The sequence below is a fragment of the Notothenia rossii genome, assembly GCF_949606895.1.
Source record: "Notothenia rossii genome assembly, chromosome: 10".
Classification (NCBI taxonomy): domain Eukaryota; kingdom Metazoa; phylum Chordata; class Actinopteri; order Perciformes; family Nototheniidae; genus Notothenia; species Notothenia rossii.
In genome coordinates, this window is record NC_136908.1 from 24,455,585 (window position 1) to 24,467,812 (window position 12,228).

Genomic DNA, 12,228 nt, shown 5'->3' on the forward strand with positions numbered 1-12,228 from the left:
AACAGTGCTGATTTTCTAACGTTGATGGCAATAGAAGTGATGTTTGATATGACTGCGGTCTCTGGGAACTGATATATTCCCAATGCTTATAACGAGCACAAAAGCCATAGAGTGAAGCTAGTATTTCTACTTAAACGTTTGATTGTAACTGATTCCCAACAGTCTCATATATTATAACCTTTAATACTCTTCTTTACTAAGTCATTGCTGTATTATATTCTTCTTTACTGAAATTGGAAACTGTTTACAATCTTTTGTTTCACTTTTATCTCCACTGACACAAAAAACAGCCTTCAAGTTAAAAGAATGGATGCGAGTCGACTGGTTTCTTGCAAAATGTAACATGCCTTTTAGAGCCAAACACATTGTATGAATTCCTGACTATTATAACCTGTAAACACAAGCAGTTATTTCCCCATGGTGTTGACCCTGGAACCAGAAGAAGAGCAGTAAAGGAAATGATTAATAACTTAAGAAGGATAATGGATTATATGCAGAGTGCACTAACAACTTTTAACTAAGTTAAAGGAATTAGGAAAGCCAAGTTTTACTTTAAATTTGCCCCTGTTTATGATCCTCCAGCTTTAACACCCCTCTCCTCTCTCCTCTGTCCCCCAGGGTTTGCCTTTCCGGATTGGGCCTACAAGCCCGAGTCGAGCCCGGGCTCCAGACAGATCCAGCTCTGGCACTTCATCCTGGAGCTGCTGAGGAAGGAGGAGTATCACGATGTCATCGCCTGGCAGGGAGATTACGGAGAGTTCGTCATCAAGGACCCGGACGAGGTGGCCCGCTTGTGGGGGGCCAGGAAGGCTAAACCGCAGATGAACTACGACAAGCTCAGCCGAGCTCTGAGGTGAGACTAAAGCGTTTTGGTTTTTTTAAAGCACGTTTTTTAAAATGTGCAGGCTGGGATATCTCTGCAGCTCCACAATACTTCATGAAAATGTTATTAAAACACACATTTTACTTTAGCAAATTAATTGCTTCCCGAAATTGTCGTCCATATTGTGATTTCGATTTTTTTTTTAAAGTTATTCTGCAGTCCTACAGGTGTCAATATTCAAAGACAAACACACCGAGATTCAGGGAATACCACAGAATGTTAAAAGATAATTGGGGCCCCTTTACCTCTAGCTTGGTCTGATGATACTTGTTGGTATATTAACAGCTAAAACAAACATTGGGCTTCCTTTGGTTCTGGCTTCAGTTTGAAAGGTAATACCCATCCTAAGTGAGACGGGTCTGGACTGTTTCATCTTTATGTTTAGGTCATATTTTCTGCGTAGGTATCCACACCACAGGAGTCAGATAATAGCAAAGAGCCCGGACGGGTCAATTTCAAGTTACAGGAACTGGAGTCATGTTGTTTTGAACTCCAGATGAACTGAGATAAACTGAGATAAACTCAGCGAAGCATACAAGACTGATTACAAAAAAACACATCCAATTTGTAAGGGCTAGGATATCTGTACAGTAGGGTTAAGTATAACAGTGTGTCCTTTCACAACCATCAGAACGCCAACAAGACTTGCTTTCAAAAATGTGTTTCCGTTTTGAATAATCTTCACACTAAATAGTATTTCAAATAGTGCACGCTGAATAATAGCAAGAGAGGTAATGTGGTGATATAAGCTGACATCTATTTATTTATAAAGATTCTGTTGATTTAGTCTTAGCAAAAGGTTTGGGTACAATTGTCGCAGAATGATAATGAAGATTTGAAGACAATTGATTTCTACCATGTAGTATTGGGTGTATGTTAATGATCTCGAAGTAGAAGGCAGCTTCTTTTCTCCGCTTATTTCTCGGGTACATTTGTTCTTAATTACATCGGCGTCAAATTTACGTGAAAAAAAGAATGGTGTTTTGTCGTGATCCTCGCTTCGTGCTGGAACTCCAAGGTGACGGCAGATTTAGAAACACACCTTCACCCTCCATGGAGCACATGTGGGATGCTGCCGAGTTTTATTTAGCCTCCAGTCTGCTCCTGTACATAAACACACACACGCACACACGCTGGCACATACACATGCTGCTAGTCATCGATGTCGCCTCCTGTTTTGTAGGTTGGTGTGGGTTATAGTTTGCCATGGTGATGACAAGTTACACTGCCTCATCGGCACACACGCACACACCCACGTGCACACACATACACGTATCACTTTGTTATATGTCAGCCCTCCTCCAGCCCATCTGCGTCTTGTTTGTTGCTTGAACCTTTTTTTGTCTGACTGAACCTCATATGTAACCGTATTTAAAGACACACACCTTGTATTGAAATATTTGTAATCAAATGTTTTTAGTTTTTATGTATATGGTGCTGACATTACACTTTGATTTTGCTGTATTGCTTATCAATTAGTTAGTTCATTTAACATTGACAATAAGGATAACAAAACATTGTGATAGGCAGAAAGAGATGTAATATGTATAGGTTGTTTTGCTGTGTGCTTTATATAATGATTCAGCATCATCAGTTAAGTCACCGTATAGTTTGCAGTTTTCATAATAAACCAATTCTCATGTATAATAAATATATCATTTATTTATATTTATATCTTCATTCAGAATGTGCATTGTATTACAAAGCTGGACAAACAACAAACACTCACTCAATCCCCCCCACATCTACAACAGAGAGGGTGATGTTAACGGTAGTAACAAACGGGATACATTTTTTTTTTACATTTAAATTAATTGGTAATAATTGGTTACACCGAAATGGCTCGTATGCTTGATCAAGAGTTAAGCCCACAAAGATCTAACAGTTCATTTGATACAGGAGCAGTAACTTTGTCTCTCTTCTCAGTGACATCAATGAACAGCTGGTGTGTGTGTGTGTGTGTGTGTGTGTGTGTGTGTGTGTGTGTGTGTGTGTGTGTGTGTGTGTGTGTGTGTGTGTGTGTGTGTGTGTGTGTGTGTGTGTGTGTGTGTGTGTGTGTGTGTGTGTGTGTGTGTGTGTGTGTGTGTGTGTGTGTGTGTGTGTGTGTGTGTGTGTGTGTGTGTGTGTGTGTGTGTGTGTGTGTGTGTGTGTGTGTGTGTGTGTGTGTGTGTGTGTGTGTGTGTGTGTGTGTGTGTGTCTAGAAATGCATGTGTTTGTGAGTTTGCACCTCATACACATCTGTGTGTGTTTGATGCATAGAGACTGAGTCTATACAGTCAAAGTCCTTTCTAGTTCATTTGAAGGAAGTTCAAATGGTCTTCAAAGAGCAGGAGGCCAGCAGCGAGCCTGGGTGTGTGAGACAGGCTGTCCCATATTGACTCCGTACTGTGTGTGCACGTTCCATTCACATGTATGTGCGTGGCCTTTTCCTCCCGACTAATACAAAGTGCCATCCATCTATCCACACGTCTGTGAACATTATGTCCTTCCAGCTTTTACTGCACATAAAGACCTGATGTTGTGAACACCCACTCACTAATACTGCCGGTTTCCTCCAAGTGTGTGTAGCAGCGTTACGGTCAGAAAAACTGGTTAAAGGTCAACACGTCCGGGAAGATTACAACGGTCTGGACAAATGGGAGAAATTCTTGGCAAACATAATCTTTGTTTATTATCAATATACAAAACGATTGATTGGAAGGCTTCATAAAGAATGACATCATTACAGTATGTACATTTTTATTTTTTAAATGGTAAATGGGCTCTTACAAATAAAACAAGTATCACTAATAGTCTCTTATATAACTAAAGTAAAATGTAAAAAGGTTAATTCTAGCCTAAGCCCTTATTCTTAACACAAAGAATATAATGAACGGAGACTAACTTTACGTCATAAATGAAGTTCTTCCTCAACTTAATATTACTTTGCAAAACATGGTTGTTAAATATAAAGCTTAACACTTTTAAGAAGTTTAGCATGAACACGTCTTTTTTCATTACTTGGATGTTTGCTGCATTCATTTTTCTAAAAGCCTGTGTCTTCTGTATATCCGCCTGCCCCTTTTGTGTGTTTGTGTGTGTCTGTACAACATGTGAGGGTGTGGGCGTGCGTAGTAGTCGTCTATCAGAAGAGGCCCTTCACTCATTGAGTCATTGAGGGTCTGGATGGCTCACACACACACACACACACACACACACACAATCACACTCACAATCACACTCACACTCACACTCCTGCTCTACTTTGTTCTGTTGCGTACCAAAATCCAGTGACTAATACTCGGATCACAATAAGGCAGGGATACAGCTGGGCATAGCCTCGTCAGTGTGAAAAATATTATATCTGTAATTATTGTGTCGCTACTGGAGTGGTGGATTTGGAGAAACTAATATGTAACTACACTGTCATTAGAAGATTATATTATTTACATGATTCATCAAGAAAAAGATGGGATTTCATTTTAGGTTATTGTGTTTTTCTGGCTAGATATATAACGTACATATCTATGAGGTGCTTAATTTCCCAAGTGATGAAGCCTTCTCTGCTGCTTGAGAAGAGCTCGGTTATAGCTTCAAAACTATCACAAAGGTCCAAATGAGACACGTTTACAACTTCGTATTCAAGAACAATCCATATCTTTTGTACATTTACTGGCAGTGATTAATAAAGTATTACATTTCCAAGAATGAAGTGGCCAGTCTCCGCTGAATGAGAGACACTGATTTATAGTGTTTTCATCTAAAGAAATATGAATGTGATTTGGTCCTGAGGCTGTCGGTGAGTCACAGGGAGCCATTTTATCTTTTAGTTGCGCTGTCAGTAGCAGCCATTCACTCCTCTACATCGCTCTATGTATCCATCATGACTAATGCACTCTTACTAATGGAGGCGCCTCGGTGAGGCTAAATCAGAACGGCTGTGTCACTTCCTTAAGTAATCACATGGAGATCTTCATCTAACCATGTGTTCCCATTGTGAACAGCTTGTTTAATTATGCACTGTACGCTGAGTAATGTAGAATTACCATGCGGGTAGTGCTTTAAACGGCTTCATTGTGGTTTCTCAAATATAACATTGTTTTGTATTATCTGTAACCAGCTAGCTAACACATTGAAAATATCATCTCAGGTAGGGGTTGGTATCTTTGTCAATCTCACAACTCCATTTAAATGTAACACAGCATTTCAGAGAATTTCTAAAACAAATGTATCCCTTGGGAGCAATTTAAAGTGCTATGTAGGACATGGGAATATAAACAGAAGAGGGGAATTATAAAAAGATTCAAAACCATTTTGTATTCAATAAAAGGAAAGGTGGGCACTATATTTAGTCTCGCACTGCTTTGATGCTTGAAGGAACTGAGGAATGCATTCAGAGATAAAAACGTTTTCTAGCGCTGGCCACCGCTGAAATGTGGAGCAACTTTGGTGGCCCAAAATATAAACTTGTGCATCGTCCCTGTGACGATAGAAAATCAGTTTGGGGCGGACAAAGATGTTTCCTGAAAATCTGGGGGACACTTATCAGCCCTTCATTATCCAGTTTGGCAATTTCAGAAAGAAAGACCAGCTCTAAATGGAGCAGTGCCTCTAGCCTCCTATTCCAATCGAAAATATTCAAACAGATTTTTGTTGCTGACGCTAGCCAAGTCGCATTCTATTAGGACACGGTTACATCTAATCCCATCTAGATATGCAGTCTCTTAAAAAAAAGCCCTGATGAAGCTTGGCAGAGTACGTTTGTATTCCTATGGGCGCTTTAGTAAATGTGATTCCTGCATTGCTGTGTTTAAGTTTTTTTCTCCAGCAATGAACACCCACTGAACAGCCATCGTTATCCCCAACATTGTACTGGCGCAGGGCTCCAACTTAACGTTTTCCTCTAATGGTTCTCATTATCTTTTTTGATCATTTTTACACGACTCTGCAGAACTGCTCACGTTCAGTAATGACTCCACAGTCGTATGGTTGCAAAAACGTGCCCATCTGATTGGCTGTTGATGACTAGTGACCCTTATTGCTGTAGCTGGACCAGCCAACATTACTAAATGTCCAGCATGTGAGCCAAATGTCAGTTTATTCTGGTCTGTGGGGAAATAATAGACTATGGTGATTTGTTGATCATTTCGGTTACACTGAATAATTGCTTGCTCGCTATGCAACTGAGTCATTTTGTGGCATTAGAAATGTGACTGGTTTGTGGTTTCAGCTGGTGTAATGTTTAAAAAATGGGCTTCACCTTGTTTGCACATGTTTTTTAAATGTTCAACTTCTACAGATGTAGCGATTCATTTCAGACAGTTTGAAACGCGAGGGCCGTGATTGGTACGTGATCTGCCCTCGCTCAAGGGAAAACCTCCAGCTTGACTTGAGACCGCCCCCGTGATAGATAACTGTAATTATAATGAAGCCAGCTGCAATGGATCATTGATCCACCAGGGGGTGCATTGGGGTTCCACACTGGAGCTCATGTGAAATAAAGTGAGATACACTATGCTGATGTACAGCGGAACTTTGTTAAGATCCATATGTCACGGATATCATACTACTGTGCTAAATAAGAGACATGTAATCATTTACAAAACATCACCATGTTGTTATTTAACAAAATAATTTTGTTATTCGAAAAAAACGAACGGGAGGAAATGCAGCCCGGCTCTCGATTTTTAATCCTAATTTAATCATCCTCTTCACCACGATCATTTATGTTTATGTTCGCCGAATTGACATGAAATCACTGACACATATGAATATACTGTATTCAACTTCATTAAAATGTTATTAACTTGCCTAAACTCAGTAATTCACTAAAAATATTTATATTTTAATGGAGCCTCATCGGCAGATCAGGATCCCAACGCGCAGCGGAGGGATCTTGGTCTGCATGACGGGTGTTATTTTCCCCATAAGGAACAAGTCGCTGCAAATTATCCCGCTTATTACATGGCCACATTCTCAACAAAGTAACGACATGACTCCCAATATTAATTGAAATGCTTTTATGGATTTAGAAAAAAAAATTATTGATTTAAAAAATAGTTGTCTGTATTGATTTAAATTGACATGCATCCACTAAGAAAAATAGTCCGTTGTTACAGTTTTTTAAACAGTCTGAATGAAACGGCAGCTCTCAGCTGTGTATTTACACAACTAATGGCCCATCAACCACAGCTCTCTCCCCCCCCTCCCCCCTTGATCTTTCTTCTCCAGCAGCTAAATTAACAGTAGGTTACTCTGAGTGACCATAAACTGTATGTGACAAGCTTACAGTTAGTGACGTAACAACACCATAAAAGCTGGTGGGTTGAAAGCAATACGGGAGGTAAAAATAACTAGAATAATTGTGATTTATTTATTGTGGCTTTTATGTTTTTAGGTATAAAATGTTATTTAATTCAGGCTTATAGTTCACCCTTCTCTAAAAGCCTTCAACAACGACAATATTCATAGTAATTTAATAAATCCTTCCAACACACATTGTAAAAAATAGCCTACTGTAAGTTAAGAAATCATTTCAATATGTACATCTTCGGATGTAACAACAATAACATTATAAATAGTAACATAGCTGAACATGGTATTGCACATTTAGCTTTGAGTGTTACTGACCTGAGATGTTTTTATTACATGAATTAAGGTGAATGAGGCTTTTTAACATACAGGGATGCAAACTCATCAGGTATGAAAAAGGTGACAAGGATCCGAGCCCCCGGCTCCCCCACCCCACGGAATGACAGAGGATTTTAGCAGTCAGAACAACTAAAGCAGCAGTGTTAATAATAACAGAAACACCAAAGAGTCACATCTAATAGAAATATATAAAAGCATTTATTTTAAATTGTGTAGCAGTCAGTTTATAATTTTGGTAGCACTGTTGAGCATTTTGAAAATGTATTTTCGTGACTCTGTGCAAGGCTTAGTCTTTATATCTTTATAGCCACATGGTGTAAAGTAACTAAGTTCATAAACTCAACAAGTACTATACTTGGGCACAATTTTGAGATACTTGTACTTTATTTAAGTATTTCAATGTTTTGCTACTTTGTTCTTCTACTCCACTACAGTTCAGAGGTACATGCTGTACTTTTCCTCCACTCCATGTGTGTAATACCTTTAGTTACTTCACAGATCTGGATTAATTAAGTGAAATATAATCAAGTGTTAAATCAGACTTTAGTTCCACCTGGAGTAAATCCACAAGCTACCCTGCAGTATACAAAGTCATTCAAACTAGCTGCACCTTTACCAGCTTTGAGAACACTTTCATGATCAATCATTATAAAACATATCATATATATTATTCTGAAATGGACCAATCTGCACAATGACTAGTTTTACTGTCGCTACTTTCACTATATTTTGATGATAATACTTTTCTACTTTTACTTGAGGAACATTTTGAATGCAGGACTTTTACTGTAACAGAGTATTCCTACACTCTGGGACTATTACTTTTACTCAAGTACAAGATCTGAGTACTTCAACTTTTACTCAAGTACAAGACCTGAGTACTTCTACTTTTACTCTAGTACAAGATCTGTGTGCTTCTACTTTTACTCAAGTACAAGACCTGAGTGCTTCTACTTTTACTCAAGTACAAGACCTGAGTACTTCTACTTTTACTCTAGTACAAGATCTGTGTGTTTCTACTTTTACTCAAGAACAAGATTTGAGTACTTCTACTTTTACTCTAGTACAAGATCTGTGTGCTTCTACTTTTACTCAAGTACAAGATTTGAGTACTTCTACTTTTACTCTAGTACAAGATCTGTGTGCTTCTACTTTTACTCAAGTACAAGATTTGAGTACTTCTACTTTTACTTTAGTACAAGATCTGTGTGCTTCTACTTTTACTCAAGTACAAGATTTGAGTACTTCTACTTTTACTCAAGTACAATATATATATTGTACTTGCTAAAGCTAACGTTAGCAGATAGTGACAATGTATGCTAGCTAGCTAGCTCAACGATTCCTTAAATAATATTGCCACAGAAAAACTTTTCAGTTCACATCACGCTCTGCCGCTCCGACAGGGAGCTCTGCTCTGAACACCTGAACGGCCCGTTCTAACAGCTGTTCACCAGCGGTCCAGTCTGTGCCACAGTGACTCCGGACGCGCAGTTAATATTAACGAACGCACCCGTAGGTAATGTAGCTGCTGAAGCTAGACCATCATCTCGGAGCAGCAGAGCCTTATTATACATCCATCATGAGCAGAGCCGACAGGCAGGAAGACTCGAGCACACAGCTCGTACTTCATTATAATATATAAAAAAAGAACACCATGCGTGTCATGATGGCACATAACAGCTCACGGCCGCAGATTACTCCGGGTCCCAGCCCCCCCCCATACCCCAAAAATATTTGTATTGCAGATCTACATGAATCACACAAACGACTTATTTTGGATTCAAAACGGCGAATTTCGCCGAAAGGTGACAAGTTTGTATCACTGAACATAGACAGAGCACAACTGAAACATAACATCTGAAACGATGTAACAACATAATACACTTGTGGGGATGCTTGGGATGTGAGGAGTGAGGGACACGGCTTAGAACGGGCGTGTCGCCTGGCAGGACAGGAGAGTGTGTTCACCAGTCTGCCTTGATCTATGAATTCATGTCCGTGACACTCACTGCTGCCCACAGCTGTTTTATAGAAGGAAATTCCTTCACTTCATGAAAGTGTTTTAACCACACACACCTCTACACACACATGACGGGTGTTATTTTCCCCATAAGGAACGAGTCGCTGCAAATTATCCCGCTTATTACAGGGCCACATTCTCAACAAAGTAATACATTGACTCCCAATATTAATTGAAATGCTTTTATGGATTTAGAAAATGTTTTTATTGATTTAAAAAATAGTTGTATGTATTGATTTAAAAATAGTTGTATGTATTGATTTAAATTGACATGCATCCGCTAAGAAAAATAGTCCCTTGTTACATTTTTTTTAAACAGTCTGAATGAAACGGCAGCTCTCAGCTGTGTATTTACACAACTAATGGCCCATCAACCACAGCTCTCTGCCCCCCTCCCCCCTTGATCTTTCTTCTCCAGCAGCTAAATTAACAGTAGGTTACTCTGAGTGAAGCTTACAGTTAGACACAACACTGTAATTGCAAGTGACCCTCAGTTAGTTGACTTTTATGTTCAACTGCTAAATTCGTTACTGATAAAAAAGGGCTTCTACTGTACCTAATTACCTTAACACTAGAACCGCCAGAGGTTTTTGTATAGGCCTACCTAAACCCGTCAAATCCCGCTATTAGAATGCAATTTTTAACAACATAGGGTGCTACATAACACACTTTCGGAAAAGTCACGGACTGGGAGACTTTAATATTTTATTGAAAAAAAGTTACATTGCACACACACAACACACATCACACAAATTGACCCGATTGGCGGTTCTAGTGTTAAATAAACTCACTAATTAATGAAACCAGTTCAATACGCATTATTCTTATTCTTATCATTCTTTATGAGCGCAGAAATAGTCTTAAAATCAGATCTGTTTTTTAAATGAAATCTGACGGCAGGCAGTTAGCTCTGATCCCCTATGACAAATGCGCCGCACCTAATCGCTGGCCATTCAGCCACAGACACTGTTCGAAATGGGGGGGAGCTAGGAGGAGCTTGGCTCCCCCGAAGAGGGAGGGAGCTCCCCTGAAGGCTGACTTTGAGATAAATAGGGGGAGCCCAAAACAATCGTGCATATTTGTGTCACACAGATTAGAAATCTTTCTGAATATTTGTTTTATATTTGTGAATATGTCTGGGTGTTGCCATCTGTACGTGGCGGCGCTGCATTCTTACTTACGTTGCTATGGTTAAGGTGGTGATGCCGGCGCGGTATTTGAAATGTTCATATTGATATTTTTTTAACTCTGGCTGTGTAATAAAAAAATATGGCAAAACGAAAACAGCCAAGCGTCACAGCTTTTGGATTCACAAGCAAAGAAGCGAAGGAGTCTAAAAATGACAACGTGAACGGAAAACAACTTTTAGTTGGCCGGCTGTAAGCGGCGTTAGGGTCGAGCTTGACAGCTCCACACCGAGGGAGAGGCCTGCCGATGCGGAGCCTGAAGAGGCTTCAACAACGGCCACATCCGCCGGCATAGTGACACCGTCTGTATTAGTAGAAGAGTGTTTTTATAGCAATTGATCGCATCCGCGCTGCTGCGCCAGTCAACAGAGCGTGCGTGTGACATATTTAGTAGCAGGATGTGCTCTGAAAAATAGGGCTCCCCGAAAGCAAATGGGTAATTCGAAAACTGACAGAGCTCCCTCTATACAAATCAAACTGTAGACGGTGTGAAAGCACCTATTGTTTTAAATAATGGTCGGAATGTGACCTGTGAGCCTTCTGAATTACCGTGGGACAGCACATTCTAAACTAAAATGTTCAATCAATAAAGTAACATCTTATCTTATCTTAATAATATCTTCATATTAATAATAATAATAAATCATACAGTATGTGTCCGAAAGGGAGCAGGAGGAAGCAAACACAAAAATATAGTGCATATTAAAGCAAACGATTGTAAAGGTTAAAGTATGAGCATAACAAATAAAGAAGTGTAATGTAAACATTTACATTATAATTATGATTATTTAATATATAAAGACTATATATTATTGAATTACGAGATTAGATATACTTTAGTTGATCTAAAATATTGATGTGTTCAAATGCTCTTCAAAACACAACTGAAAGTCCATGAAGCTTGTCTTTCTGTATTTGTGAATGAAGCGCCATCTCCTGGTTAAAACCTGAAATTGAAAATCTGGCAACGCCCTCTTGGAAAATAGTGGGAGGGCTTAACATTCCTCTATACTGGTCTTTGGCAGGTAGTAGGCAGGAAGCTGTAAGCTGGAGTCCGAAATTCAATGCTACATCTGTATGAGATGAATACAAAATGGTAACTCACTCTGTTTGTCTCTCTTTAGATACTACTACAACAAAAGGATCCTCCACAAGACCAAAGGGAAGAGGTTCACCTACAAGTTCAACTTCAACAAACTAGTGCTGGTCAACTACCCCTTCATCGACATGGGCTCTGGTATGTACACATGTATCTACTGAGAAAACAGATAACTAACTGGAAAATGTTTTTAATGTGTATTTGTTATCATTAAAAAGCCCTTCTTTTTTTTTTAAACCATGCACACTTTTTTTTTAAATCACAGAAAGCATCATTTCTTTTTCTGCCCTTGAGACATCCCTTAGCAACTGAAGTTCATGGTTATTTTCACTGAAAAAATTGGAATTAAACTTAACAACAGAGAGTTGTTCAAGGAGCGTAGGCTGGAGGACTGACAAAATGTTTTTGG

The 12,228-nt window shown here is 39.2% G+C and overlaps 1 protein-coding gene across 1 annotated transcript in view; it reads left to right on the top strand.

The window, feature by feature from the left end:
• The window catches only part of erf (Ets2 repressor factor), a 40,873-nt gene that overhangs the window by 20,273 nt on the left and 8,372 nt on the right, over positions 1–12,228 (top strand). The window contains exons 2-3 of the mRNA XM_079655340.1: positions 619–853; positions 11,845–11,957. Of these exons, the coding sequence (XP_079511466.1) occupies positions 619–853; positions 11,845–11,957 (348 nt within the window). The remainder of the gene's footprint in view (positions 1–618; positions 854–11,844; positions 11,958–12,228) is intronic.